The sequence below is a fragment of the Ictidomys tridecemlineatus genome, chromosome 12 (assembly GCF_052094955.1).
Source record: "Ictidomys tridecemlineatus isolate mIctTri1 chromosome 12, mIctTri1.hap1, whole genome shotgun sequence".
Taxonomy (NCBI): domain Eukaryota; kingdom Metazoa; phylum Chordata; class Mammalia; order Rodentia; family Sciuridae; genus Ictidomys; species Ictidomys tridecemlineatus.
In genome coordinates this window covers 16,770,166-16,790,465 of record NC_135488.1, presented here as the reverse complement: position 1 = coordinate 16,790,465, position 20,300 = coordinate 16,770,166, and the positions used below count along the sequence as shown (strand labels likewise).

The 20,300-nt window shown below is 43.8% G+C and overlaps 1 protein-coding gene across 6 annotated transcripts in view; it reads right to left on the bottom strand.

Annotated features, from left to right (window-relative positions):
- Positions 1-19,304, bottom strand: part of LOC144369072 (inactive N-acetylated-alpha-linked acidic dipeptidase-like protein 2) — a 226,242-nt gene extending 206,938 nt beyond the window's left edge. The window contains exons 1-4 of one of the 6 annotated variants that reach the window (XR_013428527.1): positions 19,182-19,260; positions 15,310-15,369; positions 13,583-14,836; positions 13,151-13,471 (exon numbers count right to left, since the gene is read on the bottom strand). Coding sequence is in view for 1 of the 6 variants with exons in the window: in XM_078028135.1 (XP_077884261.1) it covers positions 19,182-19,277 (96 nt within the window). In the remaining 5 variants the exon portion in view is untranslated. Of the gene's footprint in view, positions 1-13,150; positions 13,472-13,582; positions 16,848-19,181 lie in introns of those variants that run through there. The other 5 variants (XR_013428528.1, XR_013428524.1, XR_013428525.1 and 2 more) reach the window with 5 other exon arrangements.
- Between the last annotated feature and the right edge of the window lie 996 nt (positions 19,305-20,300).

Genomic DNA, 20,300 nt, shown 5'->3' with positions numbered 1-20,300 from the left:
AGGACTAAGCCAAAGATGACTTTGAGCCCTCTGTATCCATCTATTACCACCTACAGCATCCTTAGGGGAAGATTGCCTGAAGAGATAACTCCTTCTGGATCAAAAGACAAAAGGATGGTTTTAGAACCTCAATGACACATTGAATTATCTAATGGAATATAAGAAAGCAAAGAATTTCTATGAGAGACTCATCTATTTTCTTTTAAATTTTAACCTGATCTAAACATTATGCAATGAATCCATGTGTCAAAATGGTATATGGTATCCCATTAATATGAACGATTCTTATGTTTTATGCATCAGTTACCATAATTTTTTAAATATTATAATATTCTGTTCAAATATTTTTAAAGAAAGGTCCTTATAAAAGCTTCCCACACCTTATTGTCAAAAGTCCTATCATACACAAGGACATAAAGCTTTGGGAGGGCCACAAATACTGTAAATAAAAGTTCAAAACTTCATCTTTTTTTATTGGTTGTTCAAAACATTACAAAGCTCTTGACATATCATATTTCATACATTTGATTCAAGTGGGTTATGAACTCCCATTTTTACCCCAAATACAGATTGCAGAATCACATTGGTTACACATCCACATTTTTACATATTGCCATACTAGTGACTGTTGTATTCTGCTATCTTTCCTATCTCTACTATCCTCCCTCTACTATCCTCCCTCCCCTCCCCTCCCATCTTCTCTCTCTACCCCATCTACTGTAATTCATTTCTCTCCCTTGATTTTTTCCCTTTCCCCTCACATCCTCTTATATGTAATTTTGTATAACAATGAGGGTGTCCTTCCATTTCCATGCAATTTCCCTTCTCTCTCCCTTTCCCTCCCACCTCTCGTCCCTGTTTAATATTAATCTTTTTGTCATGCTCTTCCTCCCTGCTCTGTTTTTAGTTGCTCTCCTTATATCAAAGAAGACATTTGGCATTTGTTTTTTAGGGATTGGCTAGCTTCACTTAGCATAATCTGCTCTAATGCCATCCATTTCCCTGCAAATTCCATGATTTTGTCATTTTTCAGTGCTGAGTAATACTCCATTGTGTATAAATGCCACATTTTTTTAATCCATTCATCTATTGAAGGGCATCTGGGTTGGTTCCACAGTCTAGCTATTGTGAATTGTGCTGCTATGAACATCGATGTGGCAGTATCCCTGTAGTACACTCTTTTAAGGCCTTCAGGGAATAGTCCGAGAAGGGCAATAGCTCGGTCAAATGGTGGTTCCATTTCCAGCTTTCCCAGGAATCTCCATACTGCTTTCCAAATTGGCCGCACCAATTTGTAGTCCCACCAGCAATGTACAAGTGTACTTTTTTCCCCACATCCTCACCAGCACTTGTTGTTGTTTGACTTCAGAATGGCTGCCAATCTTACTGGAGTGAGATGCAAAACTTCATCTTAATAATCAAGGTAAACTCAATTTTTGTATTCAGAGAGAAAAGAACCAGGCAGGAAAAGATTACTCCTTTCTAACTTGAAACGGTACAATCCTAAAGATTTCTGGGGTCAGACATGCAAGAATGCTTAAGAAAGACAGAGTCAGATCTACTGAATACAAACACATCTTCTCCTTTGTACAAAGAGGCAGGGGTCTGAGCTCTTGGGGGAAGCTAAGTGTGGGCTGACAGTAAGAAACTCCCCAAACTGTCTAAATGTCATTGAGACCAAGGTTCTGGCACATCCCAAACAAGCAAGAAAGTGCCAACATCCTCTACTATCATCTGGGAGTAGGAACCATGGACAGGCAAGCTGGCTGGTTCTCCCATTTTCTTCTTTATATTTCTTTAAAACTCATCCTAGAGATAGTAGTCTAACCCACATATGTTGTGTTGATAAGAGATAACTCTGGGGCTGGGGTTGTGGCTCAGTGGTGAAGCCCTCACCTAGCACATGCGAGGAGCTGGGTTCAATCCTCAGCACCACATAAAAATAAATGAATTAATTAAATAAAGGTATTGTGTCCAACTACAACAACAAAAAAAATTTTAAAGAGTTAACTCTGCAGTGGTTTCAATTTCAACATAGCTATGAAAAAGAAAGTTAAATTCTCTTGCAGCTTCCCATAGGTATAGGAAGCCTTCTTTAAAAAAAAAATATATATATATATATACATAAATAAAATATATATATATATTGTAGTAGTTGGACACAATACCTTTATTTTACTTATTTATTCTTTTGTGTTGCTGAGGATGGAACCCAGGGCCTCGCATGTGCTAGGCGAATGCTCTACCACTGAGCCACAACCCCAGCCCCTGGGAAGCCTTCTTGCTGACCCCTGTCTCCCAAGGTGGACAGATGAACTGGGAGCAGCCTCCCTTAAGAGGATGCCTAGCATTAAGAGGTAACAGCAGATAGCTGTTACCTGCTAATGGATGGGTGAGGTGGGGACCAAGGAAAACCAACTAATCAGACCAATGACTTAGACAAAGCAAAAAAAGAGATGGATAACAGCCACATTTTCCTGTTGCTGTCCCATGGCTGCTGGATTAAGGATGATGGACAGGAGAGCTACCTTCTGCCAATTAATTCCAGAGTATAATTTGTAGCCTGGGCCCATCCTGGACGATCCTGGGCTGCTAACAAACCATGACACTGCTTTAATTTCTCCTTTGCCCCCACACTTTATTAAAACCTAGAGTGGGTTCCATCAAATATCTCTTCAAGGAAAAAAACAGAGAGAGGGAGAGAAACGGAGCAACATTTGTCTCAATGCAATTTGAAAGATTAGAGTTTGCTGGATAAAGAGGGAAAGAGGAGGGGGTAGGAATTCTTGTGAAACACACACACACGCACAGGGACACACACACACAATTTCTCTTTCGCAATGACCTCCTTATGCCCCATCCATCAGCCTGGGGTTGGCTTATTCTAAGGAGCAGATTCCTTTATTCTGTATAACAGGCCCATCAGACACAATCTGCATGCCAATTACTGGCACACACCCCTTGACACAAAAAAATGGAAATTAGCTGTCAAGAAAAGGCTTCAGCTCTCTATTTCCAGCTCATATACACCCTCACTCTGCTCAGCGCCTGGCTCTCACCAGGGAGTCCCCAGTGGAAAAAGTCATCTAAAAATACAAACATATTTTATTGTTATTAGTATTAGTTGCTGACTTTCTCAGTACAATGTGAAATTCACCAGTGGGCAAAAGCTGCTTAGGGCAGAAATGGGTGAGAGAGGTTGATTTCTGATAATTGCATTTCTTTGGGAGCAGATCAAGACGTCCCATGAAAGGACATTCAAAGAAATGTGAGGATAAGGGCAAAATAAAACAGACAAGGAATGGGATTCTGTTACCGAGAAAACAATCGGAACTTCCACACTTAGGAATGGGCCTAGGCAGAGTTGAGGGGCAGAGGTGAGACAAGCTCTATGAACAAGCCTGCATTTCCGCTCCACATCCTAATCAGCTCTCACAGAGCCAGGCTGCGGCCAACCTGAGGGCATCCCATGGACAGCATGCTCCGCTGTGTGCTAACCCAAGCAGGCTACCTGCAAGATTTCTACCCCGCTGCTCCCAGAATCTCCAGAAGGAGCAATTTTACCATAGATTTCCTCTTCTTTTTTTTCCGAAATGAGCCAAAAAAGAGGAGAGAGTTTATTTCCCATTATCAAAGATCCAGGACCCCACTGAGTCTCATCTCGTAGGACAAAGGAATCCATAGGGAAGATTAAGGGTAGTACCTTCACTAAAGAACACATACAACCCAACACTAAAATGGCACTTATCCTTAAAATTTTGATTAAGGAGGGCTGGGGATTTAGCTCAGTGGTCGAGTATTTGCCTAGCATATATAATTTTTTTTAAAAAGTGGGGGGGGGTGGTACTGGGGATGTAGCTCAGTGGCAAAACATTTACCTAGCATGTGCAAGGCCCTGGGTTCCATCCACAGCAGTGCAAAAAAAAAAATTGATTAAGGGACATCCCTTTTTTAATTGCTCAAGGATGACAATTTTATTTGTATGGATCCATCCAATAACAACAATTTTTATTAAGTATTTTTATGAGTTTTTATTAAGATTAATAATTTTATTAAGTATTATCACTATCATAATTCAAGACTTGCTCAAAATATGAATTTCTTCATGGGCAAATAGAAAATGGTGGTACTTCTAAATAAACTGTCTCTTCTTCCCAAGCTAAAATTGTCAGGCAAGCGAATCTGGAGCTTTTTAGATGAACAATTTTCAGAACATGATGTATAGACAGCTTAATTCATCCAATATGTATACACTGAATGCCTGCTTATGTGCTTAGTGCCTCAGCATGCAACAAAGGTTGTAGAAGAAATGAATAGAGGCAGGTGCCGTGGTACACACCTATAATGCCAATGGCTCAGGAGGCTGAGGCAGGAGGATCACAAGTTCAAAGCCAGCCCCAGCAACAGCAAGGTGCTAAGCAACTCAGTGACACCCTGTCTCTAAATAAAATAGAAAATAGGGCTGAGGATGTGGCTCAGAGATTGAGTGCCCTTGAATTCAATCTCTGGTACCTTCCTCCCTCCGCAAAAAAAAAAAAAAATGAATAGATGCCAGGTGTTGAACTAAGTACCACAAGTAGGTGGTGGATAAGTTGCATACTCTGCCCTGAGGAGCTCTATCTAGGCCAGACCTACTTTAAATCCCACATCATCTTTTTTTTTTTTTAAATCATGATTAAGAATGTATTTTGCAGTTGGTGTTAATAAAGAATCTCCGTGCCTTCCACTGGAGGGTGACTTATGTGTCCTTTATCCAAATGCTCATTAGGTTCCCTATTTTGAGTTACCAACTTAAAAAAAAAAAAAAAAGTTAATGTCTCGAATCACTCCAAACTATTATTGACATAGAAACAAAAGCCACTTGGCCTAGGACCTCCTAGGGTTCTCCCCCTTCTCCTGTATTCAGCCCCCAGAACAAGAGAGAAGGGAAGGAGAGTCAAAGCCAAATCTCCCTCCCCACCCCCAGGTTTCTGGCTTCATCAACGGACAAACAGAGATTCTAGTCAGGAATTTTGGATTGCAAGCAACAGAAATGCATGCAAACTAGACAAAGGTTTTATGAGGTCTTAAACCATCTCAGCCACTTACAGAAAACTCTGGGCCCAGGAGAAGACAAAACCCACACTATAAAAGTACAGACTGTCACCTCTTCACCCTTGAGTGGCTCCTCAGCTTCTCCAGTTCCCTCTGTTCCTGTCCACCCTCCCCGTCAGCCAGCTCTGAATGTCCCCTTCTCTCTAACTTCAGTAAGCCTCAATTGCCACTCCAGACATGACTCTACCACAGCTTTCCTGCTCCAGTGCCAACCATGAACCGGAAATCTTGATCACTTAATAGAATCCTCAGAATAGGGATCTGATCAGCCCAACACGTCTCATCTGAGCCAGCCCAGCTTCTCAGTGAGCTCCCTTAGGGATGGAGCAGACCCTAACACCTGCCAGATGTGACTGATGTGGGGCCAGGTGGCCTGCTGTTCACTCCTCTGGGATTGTGAACAGAAAAAGAATCTCTAAAGGAGGGGTTTAGGTGATGTGGGTGTCCCCAAGGGTCCAAAATTCAGTGATATTCTTAAACATCTAGATTTATTCTGTCAATATTCATTATGAAAGTGCTAGACGCAAGACAAGAGAAGAGGGTTGAGGTTTAAAATTCCCCTGTTTAGGAGGACAGAATGAAAAGGACAGCAGAAAAAGCAGAAATTTTCTATTGTTTGGCTATGACGCTCTTGGGAGAAGTTTGAACACTCTGTCGTTTTCTCCTATTGCTGCTTTAACAGATTACCATATACTTAGTGGCTTAAAGCAAAGCAAATGTATTCTTTATAGTTCTAAAGGTCTGAAGTCTGCGTGGGCCTTATGGGGCTAAAATCAAGATGTCAACAGAGGCAGGTAAAGTGGCACACACCTGTAACCCCAGCAACTCAGGAGGCTGAGGCAGGAGGATCGCAAGTTTGAAGCCAGCCTGGGCAACTTAGTAAGATCCTGGACTAGAGATGTAGTAGTAAGGTGTCCCTGGGTTCATTCTCTAGTACCCAAAAAAGACACAAAGCTATCAGCAGGGCTGTGTTCCACTTGGAGGTCCAGTGGAAAATCCACTCCTTACCTTCCCCAGCTTCTAGAGGCTGCCAGCATTTCTTAGCACATAGCCCCACACTTATTATTCCACAATGAATATTCATAGATTAGGTCTATATATCCAAGAATACCACTGTCTTTGGCACATTTGGGGGATGCCTGCCTCACCCACATCTGCTTCATGACCTTGCATCATTTCTACCTCTTTTTCTATTATCTCATCTCTGATGTGACACTCTCCTGTCTCCCTCTTTCTCTCACAAGGACCCTCGTGGTTACCTTAGGTCCCCTCAGATAATCCAGGATAATCTCCCCATCTCAAGATTCTTAACTCAATCACACCTGCCAAGTCCCTGCCATGTAAGGCAACAGATTCACAGGTTCCAAGGTTAGGACGTGGACAGAGGGCCCAACACAAATACAATGATCACATGGGTTAAATCCTACCACGAGGCTGTGGAAAAATCACCAGGTCTAGGCTCTACCATCTGATCTGCTTTCTTCAAAAGCATCACTTGAATAAAGTAGGAGTTAAAATTAAATGCCAAGAGATTAGGAGTATGTGTGATGGTACAGAAAAGGAGGCAGAAATTCTGACCTCTCCTTGGAGAAGTCTAGCGATGGGAGAAGAGGAGAACACTGTAATCTGAGGAGTCATCAGGCCAGAGGAAGAAGTTGTGATTTGCTTGCCACAGCCTAGTAAGCCCCTGGCCACCAGGAAGGAAAGGTCATCCCATCAGTTTTTTCCAAGGTTTCCATCATTATTTTGTTCTATGTTTTTCAGGAGGAGCGAAGGGGACAATTTTATAAGACATCTTGAATGGCTAAATTCAAGCAAAACCTAAAAACATGTCTCCACTTGCCATGCAAATATTTACCCAAGCTTGTCAGATGGACCCCGACAGAAAGCACATTTTGCCACCAGAGTAAAGAAAGATGTCACTGAAATTAACTTGGGTTTCAAGGGTGACATTAATACAGCTAGACTGTGGAGCATCAGGTCCCAATTTACATGTCAGCTTCTGTGGTGTTAAATGGAAATCTTCCCCTTGTTGAGCCAATTATGTAGGTGAGAAGCCCCTGCTTCAGGGCCCAGTGCTGGACTGTCTGTGAGCCTAAGGGCCACTTATCTACTCATGTGGGTGAATTTTTTGATGCTTGGCTCTAGAGGAAAATGCATCTTACATAAGGTGCTGCTCCATAGATAAGTCTGTTGTTAATATGCCTAGACTGCCTTTGCCATGGCTATTATCACAGATACATGCAACGTACATCTTTTTTATCGGTGTACATTGTACTCATGGTAAAAATAAATAAATAAATAAAGCAAAAGAGACCACAGGATGTCATTTTTTTAAAAAAGAAGAAGTTTTGCTACAGATTCAACCCATACCACATATTATTCCTGATGTATAAAACTGGAACACCAAACAGGCATTAGTCAAATTTGTGAGATTTTCAGAATGGAGTTCTCTACAGTTGGTGTGCTTCAGCAGTATTTCCAGGATGCGTGACTAGCTGAATGAACTGCTCTGTACTTCCTGTTATGATTCTGACTGTCATTACTGTTTTAAAATGTGTGGAGGTGTTTTCTGCCCCCCACAGTTCCCCCCTCCAAAAAAAAAAAAAAAAAAAAAGAAGAGGAGGATTTGGTTATGAGCTCTTTTAGCTCAGGAAATAGCTCAGGGAGTAGAAAAATAGGGGCAGATATTCCTATCTTCTCTGGGCTATTTATTCTTTAACATCTATTTATTCTTTAACTTCTCACCCAGGGAAACTGAGGCAGTTCCACCTCATGCCTGTTCCAATGACAGCCTTCAGCAGTGTGAGCCCCAATGACATTATGTTGGGGGAACTGTCATGTCCCTCTGGTGAAAACTCCCATCTGCCTGGGGGTTCAGAGGCATAGCCGGTAACCCACAATCCAGCACCAGTTTTAAAGGTGTTCAGGCAGTGGTGGGACAATAATTGTGCTTCCCATTTTACTGGACCCAGGAAGGCAGAAACTTGAACGCAGATGAACAATACTGAAATCAACCAAAGCAGCTAGAGCCAGGCCCAGAGGCTCATGGAGGCTGAAGAGGCAGGTTGAGAATATCATTTCTCTGTGTCCTCACCTGCGAGAGTCCTGGAGTGGAGTAGCTGACCAGTGACAACTTCCACATTCCGACTGCATGCACGCAATCCTCCTGGACAGGCTTCATGGCCACTCTTAATACATTTGAAAGCAGCTGAAATGCTGGCCAGGGACCAAAGTCAAGCCCTGGCTGACCCTTCTGGCCTGAGAAAAGCCCAAATGCCTGATGAGCACTGATACTGAGAGGAAAGAGCACAAGGCACATGTTAGGAAACCGGGACAGGTGGTGAGACTGGCAGGGCCAGCCACCTAAGAAACAGGAAGCCTCAGTAGAGGCTGGGAGTGTTCTGGCTCATCACTTGCCCCAAGAGGGTGCAGCTGACAGCTTAAATTTCAAACAACAGAAATCCAAGGGAGGAGACTCAGCACCCCACTCCCTCCCCTGGGCTCTCTCTCTCTCTGTGGGTCCTTCTCCTGGCTGCACTAGGCTTTCGCTCTAATGGCCTCCTGTGCTCCACCTCCAGACTTGACCCCCTATAAACAGAGATCGGTTTTTAGAGTCCTAGACAGGAGTGGACACTAGGAGAGAGTCTTAGTCACTTCCCAGAGCTCAATCCAGACCACAGAATTCTTCTCAGCCCAGAACTCTTTGTGTTCCCAGCTCTCCCCATCCCCCGCCCTCTGCTGCTCCCATCCACAGCTGACTCTCCACCCACTGGTGAACCCTAAGTTATGTTGCTATGTTGCCTTCTCCAGAACATGGAGCATAAAATGATTCAGTCAAAAGCTCCTGCATTCCCCCCCCACACACACACCCACAAATCCCCTTCCTAGCCCTCTGCTGTTGGCAGCATAGTAAATGGTATCATGCAGACTGTGCCAGGGTGCCCATGTTTTGCTCTGGACCCAAATGACAATTCTTCTTCTCAACATATGTTTAAAGACCTCTTCATTGTTGATTGTAGCAGCAAATAACACTAAGAAATCAGGACAAGGAACCCAACAAAAAGGCCCCCCAAACAGACTGAATGCTCCGGTTTAGAGAGGGCAAAGGATGAGAGGGAGAGATGGTGGGAGGAGGTGAAAAGGATTAACAAGAGCACCATCATCCGCCCACCTAGCCTGTCAAGCTGCCAGCCAGTTCTTCTACAGAGCACAGACAAAACACCCTGCATTTGTGAATTTAAAAACCAACATCAATTGCCTCTTGTGTGCCTTTCCATAAAAATCAACAAATAAAGAACCAATGTTTAGAGATTTTTCTTTGAGCGTCTGCAAACACAAAGATAAGCAGTTTACTGTAAGTAGGTCCAAAAGTGAGTCCAATAGCTAGTAAATTATATTGGCTGACTGTCAATGTGGTAAGGATAGCATGTCATCTTGGGACCCTTGGAGATCCTTATTAGTTATGCCAGTAAAGGCTACACATTTTATGTAAATATGTATATTTATATATTTCAGTAGATGATGCAGAGGCCCTCGGGGACATAAGGTGAACAATCCCTTATCATTGATGCCCTGGAGGACTGTCACACGATTTTGTCGTGCTGTGAAGACATGTTCCTGCCCGAGACCCCTAGAACTGCTGAGCTCAGAAAAGAGGTACACAGTTTGCAGGGGCAGCTCAAGCCTTGCAGGAGTAACAAGTTTATTAAGATCCAGACTTGAGGCTAGGAAAACTGTCAGGATAGACAAGCCTGGAGGCAGGGAAGCCTAAGGTGGGGTGGGGACTCAGGCTGCAACAGAGTATCTGGGGTCTGAGGATTTGGGAGAACTAAATCTAACAGGGTGCTTGGCTGGGGCTTGTGCTGGGCTCTGAGAGTAATAGCTGCTTACATAACATTGACACTAGCTGACAATTCACTCTGCAGAGTACAAGCATTTACCCATCCAAGACCAGACTTTGGCAGGGATCAGGATCAGCCCTTGTGGCAGTGACCACACTGGTGCCCAGGCGTGACCATCTGTGGTTTAGGAAGAGCACGGACAGGGTATGGAGGCCTTAAGAGGTGATTCTCCTGACCCAGTATTAAAAGCCCATGGGTACTTGCACAGGTAAGGTGAACATCAAAGCAAAAGTTTGGAATTTTTATTCCAAACTTGCGATGTGATTCAAACGTTAGAATGCTGATTCTGAAAAATAAACTAAAAAAAGGGAGAGGGGGGATTGTTTGTTTTTGTCCTCCATGGGGTGCAGTGGAGAGACCAGGAACCTCCTCCACAGCCTGGGGGCCTGGACTTCGCTCCTAGATGCGGGAGAGGGCAGCCTGCTCAGTTTTTCCAGCCTCTCACTGAAGGAGGCAGAGAGGAAGCGCTGTCCTCCAGTTGCGAGCCTCATTCTCCACCTCAGGCAGGCGTGGGTTTTCCAGACTCACTTGGTTTGTCCAGGATTTGAGGACCTGAAGGTCCCAGGAGCCAGAAAAAGAAGGCCATAGTTTGGGATCAGCTCTGATGTTTCTGGTCCCAATTTCACAGACTAGGTGTCACAGTGGCGCCCCCTAGTGATCCGTAGCCAGAGGAACACCCCCAAGAAAGTCAGTCTGGCCCAGGATGGTTGGAAATAGGACACACAGCAAGGAAGACATCAAAAGAAGTCTTTTTTTTCTTTCTTCTTCTTCTTTTTTTAAGAAGTTGGGAATGGTCACAGTACAGAGGGCGAGCCAGGCACTCTGTGAAGCCACCAATGTGACAGGGACAGATAGAACACAGACACAGAGGGAAGAGATAGGCCACTAACGTCTCGACTCCACAACTGACAATGGAAGTTTGTTAAAGGCAGAGCCCGTGCGAGTTTTCCAACTGAGTCCTCATTTGGAAAAATGGTCAGAGTCTTCCTTTATCCCGGAGGCCCAGGGAGTTTCACTGCGCTTGGAAACAGCAGAAGGAATTTTCCAGGACTCACCACAAGGTGGCGCCAGACACCCACGGACGTCATGAGGTCCTCCCGTCCAGGTGGCCCCAGAAGCTGACGCTGGAAACTCAAAGAGATCAGCACTTACATAGTCAAAGGCCAAAGGATGAAATAAGGCATGGAGGAAATAAGACACCCTTTTTAAAGAGATGGGGAGGAGTGGCAGAGAGTGTCTACAAAAGGAACTCAAAAGAACTTTGCCATAGAACCTCTTGGCAGGACACGATGTAGGCGTGGGCAGACTAGAGATGGCCTCTGGAGAGGCTGTACAGACCTTCAGGTGGAAGAGGGCAGTGACTGGGGCCAGAGATTGGTGGTGAAGGAGAAAACACGTTCTGAATTGTGCATTTACATTTACTAGTACTTTTTATTGACACAATAAATGAGTTAATAAGCCCAACCCAACTGAAATACATTCTATTCAATTATTTTTTGAAAATTCATCTTGTCAGCTCTTGTTGGATATCATTAGGGACTGATGAATTCAAATGTATTGTACCAATTGATGCCAGCCAACCCTCTCCTGATGTTCCCACTGCCAAACCTTTAGCTAGTAGGAGCATTTTGTATAGATGGGTTGTGGATAAGTTTGAATGACTCAATCATTTAAAGCTTTGTTTTATGATCCAACAAATTATAGGTGTTCTAGAATTACCTTGTACCTTTCAGCCCCCAGACTTGTAGAAAAATAGCATCGGAAACCAAAAATCTGGGAATCGGGGTGCATTTTGGCAGTGACATTTCTAACGGGCTGTTTCAGTGGGGAATAAAAAGCCAAAATACGTTTGATTTACTGTTTTAAGCAAGCATGACTACATATTAACTTTTTTGATTCAGTCATAACCACATACAGTTCTTATTCAAACTGTGAGATCAACAACTGGCCCTCCTTTTCACTAATCCTGAAAGCTAGGTTCCCAACAAAATAAACAATTATTTCTTGCTCTAACTGATAATTTAGGAGAATAACATTTTTAAATGAACTATCAATAATATTAACAATGCAAATACTTAACAACATTTTTGCATTAGTCTACATACCTCCAAACATTTGTTGCCAAATTGCTTTGTTATTGAATCACTGGTAATTTGTCACACTGTATGGCTATGAAAAAAACTTACCCAACAGATATCTTAGGTTCCATTGTTTGAGTTCACTTTCATTTTGAGAAAGCTTCAACCGGCTGCCAGGCTCCATTTTCTACTCTACCTTTCATTTTTCCATAAGCCTCATAAACTCCCAATATACTAATTCACTAAATAATATACTTCTTTATTATCGCATTATTAGTATTCTTCCCTTGTCCTGTTGGAACATAAGCCTCATGGAATAGGGTTTCTTCATTGGACACTGGGAGATGTTCCCTGAAGGCAAAATCAGGACAGCTGGGCTGGACTCTGGGGCATCCTAGGGACAGCTCCTAGGAGGGCAGTGGCAAAAGCTGCAAGAGACATCACTGAAACCAAAGAAGCCACCCTGGGCTACTCACAGACACCCAGTGCCCTCCAACTCTTCCCCAGAAGTCTGTAGGTCTCAATGACAGCTGTGAGAGGAAAGCCAGCATTAGTGCTGAGCCTGCTCCTGGGCCTGGTAACTGAGCATCTGGAAGGCTAAAGCTTCCAGAAGAAGCATGAAGTCAGAGCTCTGCCTTATAACTAGGGTGACCTCACTCCTGGCTCACCAGAGTAATCCCAGTTGATAGCTCTTGTCCTGTTATCATTAAATGCACCCCACGTCCACTTATTAGAACGTCCTGACTTAAAGGACCAAGTGACAGGGATAAATTAGTTGAAGGGAGAGGCTCCAGGAGGGAGGAAATCTTCAGCTACAGAGGAGGCAGCCCCTCTATGATCAAGAACTAGTTCAGTGCCTGGTGCATGGTTGGGGCTCAATAAACACATGTGTTGGGGACATGGGGAGACAACAAAGAATTGAGAGAAATTTCCATGTACCTATACAGACTAGCAAAAATGGATGGAATCCTGTGAGAGATTCAAGCAGAGGAGGTCAGGGGTCATTTCTTGGTTCTGGGCTTGGTCAGGTGATGGAGGGACGATACAGATTAAAGAGGCAGGGAAGAGGAAGGATCAAGTATGACCCATGTAGTCATGTGGTCTTTATTTTTTATAAAATGAACATGATTCCAGTTCAGGCACAGTATAAAATTCACACATAAAGGAGTCAAACCAACAAGAAGAACATAAAGGCAAAGCACTTAGGATATCTCACTCTTGGACACAGCCCTGCCCAATCTACTTGAGACCCTGCCAGGTGGAGAGAGGATGGTGGGGTGGTGGTGTTACAAAGGGGAAGACAACTAGTTGAGGCAGTTAGACTGTCCCCACCACAGGTTGGCTGGAAGGGCCAGGAAGTGGGGGTAGAGAGGAACCCACTCAGAGGCTCCAGACCTGGGAGGGAGTGGGGAATAAAAAGGTACAGGTCTTGATCAACAATCAATCCTTCACTCCTCAAGAAACTTCCTCCCTCCACTCCTTCTCTAGTCTTAGGCTCTCTCTCACCTGGTTGGGGAGAGGAGAGAGTAGTGGCTTCCAGAGTTGAGAACAGGAAAAGCAGAGTAGAAGAGGCAGAGTCTGGATCTCTGAGTGGAATGCCTAAAGGAAAAGGAAGTCCCCACATAAATCCTATGGAAAGGGGCCTCTGGGAAAAACCAAGAGTGCCCTGGTCAGGTGATCTTGTTGACACCTGAGTCAGTTGGAGCTCTTGTGCAGTAGAAGCTGTCCCCAAAGCAGGCAGCCTGTGACTATGGGCTGAAGCATGAAGCCAGAACTGTGTGTATTTTTCGCTTCTCTGGACCCAAGGCTGGTGATGTAACTAAAACCCCAAAGCCCATTTTTTTTTGCAGGAACCAAAAAGACCACCCCTTTTGATTTTTACTTCTGCACTTTGACAATGCCACAGGAAAAACAGATGCTGCAAACATTACACTTGGAACCGACCACCTCCTGCCCTCTCATCACACCACACACACATTTTACCGGCCGTCCTCAGGATGTGCACTCAGTCCACACTTGATGGTGTTCTGTGGATCCCCAGCACTGGTGCACTGCCTACGTTGGGGGGCTGTGGCCTTCCAGGTCACCCACCATGGCTAGCTGAGCCCTCCACCTCTGCATAGGCATTTGGCTTGAAGTGAGATCAATACTTGCTCCCATCCTTCCTTTCCTCTTCCATTTCCTCTGGGAAAGTGGGGAGCCCAAGCCAACTCACGTATGGCCTTTGGTCCTTCTTACTCCACATTTATATCCTGCTCTCCAGGAGCGCTGGCCTTTCCCAGCATGAATGCCACCCGCAGACCTGCAAGGGCTGAATGTATTTACATACATAGAAAGAGAGACAGAGAGCAGAGACAGGTGCGTAGTTAATCCCCATTGCAGAAGAGAAACCTGAGAACCAGAGGGATGAAGTCACTTTCCCCAGGGTCATTCAGCTAGCAAATGTCAGCTCTGGGTCTGGAAGTCACATCTCCTGAACTCTCACCAGTGCCATTGGCACGACACTCAGCCTCTGACAGTTGCTCCCGCACATGGACACGGCAGGCTCTTCAGACTTCTCTTGTCCTTCATCCGTGGAGGAAAACAGGAACACAGCCTCACCCCTCACGAGTCCTGTGTCCTGCAGGCCAGTCTGTGGGCCCTTCCTCAGGTCTAGATCCAGGCCTTGAAGAGTTCCTCAGAAGACAGCACAGCTGTGGCACAGACATCCACCTCTTCCCTTCTGCAGCTGATTAACTTCTGGGGTGAATTGGTTACTTTCTGAAAATTAATTTTCATCGATGATTAGATGTCACTAATAGAAAGTAGTGAGAGTAAAGAGTGTCACAAAAATCCCAATTATTTGATGAAATTTCAAGCTGTTAAAAAAATCCCAAAGACAATTCCAACCCCTAGATCAGTGACTTCCAGCATTTGCTGAGGTCATCTCCCAGTTCACTGCCAAGCTATTCCCTCAAGGCCCTGATGCGTCAGTGCTCCAAAATTCCAGAATTCGGGGGGCAGGGGTGGGGGGGAACTAACCATTTTCCACCAAGAGCTGAAGAACAATGAACTAGTCTAAGATGCTTCATGAACAGCAACTATCACAGTGCCAAGTCCAGAGAAGGTGCTCATAAATGCAATCTCTTTCTTAGTCATATTTTTTTTCCTGAGACCCTGGTGCATAATCATTGCTAGTTGCAAACATGCAGATACCCATTTATTCAAAGGGACTTCATTGCTAGTATGCTCACCTCCACAAATTCTCTGTGTTCTTCTATAGTTACCTTCCACTGACCTCCTGGTCATCACTCCTAAAGTACATGCACACAAATGAACAGGCATGATGGTTTCCACCACCTTGGTCTCCTAGACATCAGCATCATCCAGCCAATCACTCTTGATCCTGTTTCTAAAGAGGCAGCTTCAGGGGTTTACTCTTGGTGTCCAACCGACAATAAGAAAAGATATCATACAAGAAGGGCTCTCTGAGCAGGAGTGTTAGCCTGGAGCAGCCATCAATTCACTGCTGCTGGTCCTAGTCAGATTCTCAGGACCCTGACTGCCAAACCTGTAGTGGTTTGCTTGATTATTTTTAAATCCTAGAGCAGTGCTGTCCAGTGAAAGCAATGAGAGCCGCATATGCAATTTTTAAAATCTAGAAGCACATTTTAAAAAGTAAAAAGAAATAGGTGGAGTTATTGTTAGTGATATACTTTATTTAACAGATACACCAAAATATTGTCATTTAACATGCAGTAAAAAATTACTAAAATTTTTCAAATCTTTTGTACTGTCCTCCCAATCTATCACACATGACTTTAAAGGACAGCACAATTCTAAAACATTTAAATTAAATAATCCCAGCAGCTCAGAAGGCTGAAGCAGGAGGATTGCGAGTTCAAGGCCAGCCTCAGCAAAAGCAGTGTGCTAAGCAACTCAGGGAGAATCTGACTCTAAATAAAATTCAAAATAGGGCTGGGGATGTGGCTCAGTGGTCAAGTGCCACTGAGTTCAGTCTCCGGTACCCCTGAAAAAAAATTTAAACATTGTTGCACAATTAGAACTAACTTTCAAGCAAGGTTCCAATGATATTTTAAAAATATGTGTTATCATTTTTTTTTTAAATTTAATTGTAGTTTATTTATTTTATTTGTTTTTATTTTTATGTGGTGCCAGATCAAACCCAGTGCCTCATGCATGCTAGGCGAGTGCTCTATCACTGAGCCACAACCCAGGCCCTCCAAAATATGTTTTCAATATTTAAAAATCATGAGATTTCTCATAAGGATCTGGACTTCGAGGTTTCCTATTTACAACTTGGAGATCTCAGACTGGGGTGTAGCTTGGTGGGAAAATGCATGTCTAGTTGGGTTTGATCGCCAGCACTGCAAAAAATAAATAAATGAATCTTGGAGGTCTGGCAGCACTGGCTCAGACCTTTGTGGCAACCTTCTGGAGCTAAAAAGCAGCTGCTTTCTTTAGATGGAATGATTTTCGCTGGGTCCATCACCTCTTCTTATTGAGTGATGGTCATTGTACTGCATTGACATTTTTTTCCAGTACCTATTTGATCCCCAAAAGCATCTGAACTCACAAATGCCACTTTCTGTGAAGCACACAAGGCCACATTTGGGGTGGTCCATTGTTACTAACTTGGGGCCATCTCTATGCTTGCCACCCACCTTATAGTAGAATATGACAGCAAGAAAAGAAAGAATGAAGTCAGTCACAGAAAGGAAAGAAAGACCCTTTAGCACCAAAGCCCCATCCCTGGGAAGCAACTATGGATGAAAGACATGGGGAAAATTATATTTTTAAATAGAGAATATACACTGGACCGAATTAACATGATTGTCCTTGCATGGGTACTTTTGCTTTGACTGTTACATGGTGATATAAACTTTAATGGAAAGGAATTCTTCATGGCACATTTCAGAGTGCAGCCATCCCAATTGTAAAATTGTAGATATAGACATGTAACATTTTACCCACACAGATAAAATAAGAACAAACCTGGAAGGACATTTTGGAGAATTTCCAAGGATTTCAGATTGGTAATTTTCTACAGTTTAATTGGCAAGATGAGTGGATTTTGCAAGGCTGGCTGGAAATCGCTTTTTTTTTTAACAGTTTGGAGGATTATGTATAAACAATGCAACTGTCAGAGAAGCTAGGCTCTGCTGAGAGAAGGGGGATGGTGGTAGTGACGCCCAGCTCCAGAATGTGTTTGGGATTTAATGGACACTAATGATCTATCTCTCACACAGCACCGTCGGGAAATGCATTGACTCAGAGAATTTGTCCACTTTAGAAATCCAGGGGAGAAAACAGAATAGAAGTTGGAATATCCAGGGAGGCATCTAGAGAGGTGGCCAGATGCACCGTGTGGGAACTGCTGGCTTCTGCTTCTCCCCACCATGGCCCCGGGCACACTCACTCCTGTGCTCTGTGTTCCCTGGAGTAGAATAAGAATCCTAGGCTAGTGCGGAGCTAGGAACACCGGCAGGGACCCCTAGTCTTTGGGAGTCACTATGAAGTCCAAATTGCCCCCCATGTCCCCACGCCATCCCCACCAAAGACAAAGCATAGTCCAGACTTCCCATGTTCCCACACATGCTCTTTACCCTGATGCCCTTGGCGGATCAGTTGAATATATTGTGTTGGAGTATGTTATTGAATGTAGCCACTGTTGGAACTGTAGAAAGGGACCAAGAAGGTTCAGCAGGACAGTTCAGAAGAGAAAAACTGTGTATGACTCCTGAAATGGCAAGCATCCTGGGCTGGGCAAACACCAGGTTGTGTTCATGCCAGGTCCTGGGAGAAAGCAGAGGTGGCCTCAGGGAGGTGCCTATATCCTGGAGAAGGGAGATCTCTCCTAGACCCTCTGATTAGAAATTGCTGTGGTTTGAATATGTTCTCCCAAAAGCATGTATTGCAAACTGAATTCCCAAGACAACAGCCTTAAGGTGGGACCTTTGAGAGATGATTAGCTGAGGGCTCTACTTTCACCAATGGATTGATGTGGATCGTAAAAGTACTTGAGAATGGGAAGAAAGAACCTACAGAATAGGAGAAAAATTGTGCTGCTTCTTCTGACAGAGGATTAATAGCCAGAATATATAAAGAACTCAAAAAATTCAGCATCAAAAAAACTCAGCCAGGCTCTGTGGTGGACTCCTATAATCCCAGCAGCTGGGAATGCTGAGGCAGAAGGATCCCAAGTTTAAAGCCAGCTCAACAAAAGCGTGGTGTGAAGCAACTCAGTGAGACCCTGTCTCTAAATAAAATGCAAAACAGGGCTGGGGATGTGGCTCAGTGGTTGAGTGTCCCTGAGTTAAATCCCTGGTATTCCCCCCCCAAAAAAAAACCCTCAATTTATTAATGAGCAAATGAATTAAACAGATGTCTCAAAAGAAGAAATGCAAATGGCCAACAAATACATTAAAAAAATGTTCAACATAATTAGCAATTGGAGAAATGCAAACCAAAACTAAAATGAGATTTCATCTCACTCCAGTTAGAATGGCAACATCAAGCACACAAACAATAATAAATGCTGAAGAGGACATGGAGAGAAAGGAACACTTCTATACTGTTAGTAGGATTGTATATTACTACAGCCACCACGGAAATCAGCACGGAGATTCCTCAAAAGACTAAGAATAAAACCACCATATGACCCAGCTATACCACTCCTCAGTATTTATCCTGAAGAATTAGTTGTTATACTATAGTGATCCATGCACATCCATGTTTATAGCAGCACAATTCACAATAGCCAAACTGTGGAACCAGCCTAGGTGTCCATCGATGGATGAATGGATAAAGAAAATGTGGTATATATACACAATGGAGTTTCAGCCAGTCATAAAGAATGGAACTTAAGAATATTATGTTAAGCAAAATAAGTCAAACCCAAAGGTCAAAGGTCATATTTTCCTCAGAACCAAATGAACTTCTATTGTTTATGAATTACCCAATCTGTGATATTCTATTCTAGCAATACAGACTGAGACAGGTGCTCTTCTCTAAAAACCAAAAAACCCACAAAAAGCATGCCATGCCCACCTAAGGCCTAAGGTACAGCCCTCTGATCAGCTGAGGAAAGAGGAAGCTTATTTACCAAGGTGTCTGGGAGGACCACCACGGGGCAGCAGGAGTACTGGAGCAGCTGACCCATTTTCCAGATGGAGAACGGCACAACCACGAGGATCAGCATGAAGCCAAGGAAGGCAAACAGGGCCAGGGCCAGAAGGAGAGCCTCTTCTGGAGACAGAAAGACAAGAAGACGCTTAGAAACCACAATGAAGGGGAAGCCTCCAAACCCAGGCCTCCCCTGACCCCTGGAGTTGACACCGAATGTCAATCAAGACGGAAGAAGCCAGAAACCTGAGATTTGATAATGTGCCCTGGTGACCAAAATTGCCGCCATTTTTCTAAAATCTAAATTTTAGATTTAATCTAGAAAATCTAGATTAAGGTATGCTTTCCAGAAAGCTCCAGAGAAGATTAAAATCTCTTTCTCAGGAAGGGGAAGGGAGGAGCATTGTGTGTGAAGGCAAGAGTGGTGTTAGCACATACCTGGCACAGCTACCAGAGGAAGGCACCCGGCCAGGCCCCAGAACTGGCTGGTGGTAACCAAAAACAAAGTGTTTCGCAATTTGCTCTTAGCACTGATCCATCTTATGGAGGAGAATATTAAGTCCGGAAAACAGTCACATAATAACTATGATATATCAAGCCCCTGTTATGTGGCTCCTCTTTCCAGCTCTATGTTGGGGGCTGGGTGGTAAACCCCTGTTCTTTGCAATGGGCATGAGTTTCTCTGCTTTTATAAGATGATTCTATGCTCAGAATGGTTAGGCAATTTATCCCAGGTCACACAGATAGGGTTAGCTCCAAAGCCCATAATTATTGTAATTGTAAATGTAGCAGAAAGGACCAGACCTGGGCATCTGGAGATGCAGAAGGGGAATGCAGTATTTTCCCATCTCTGTTCTGTGTAACCTGGAGTAGCTCATTTAAGCGCCCCCTGGTCGGGTAGTTAGCTCACAATGTGAAGGGTAACTTAGCCAGGGAGGTTGTGGAGAAGCTGGTAGTCACACAAGTGGCTGGGGCCATGCATATTGTTTCAAAGATTTTGAAAATTATTTTAGCAGTGTACACTGAGAGATACACAAATGTTCATCATACCCTTTCAATCCACTCCTGTGATTTCAATTCCAAAAAAATAATTCCAAGA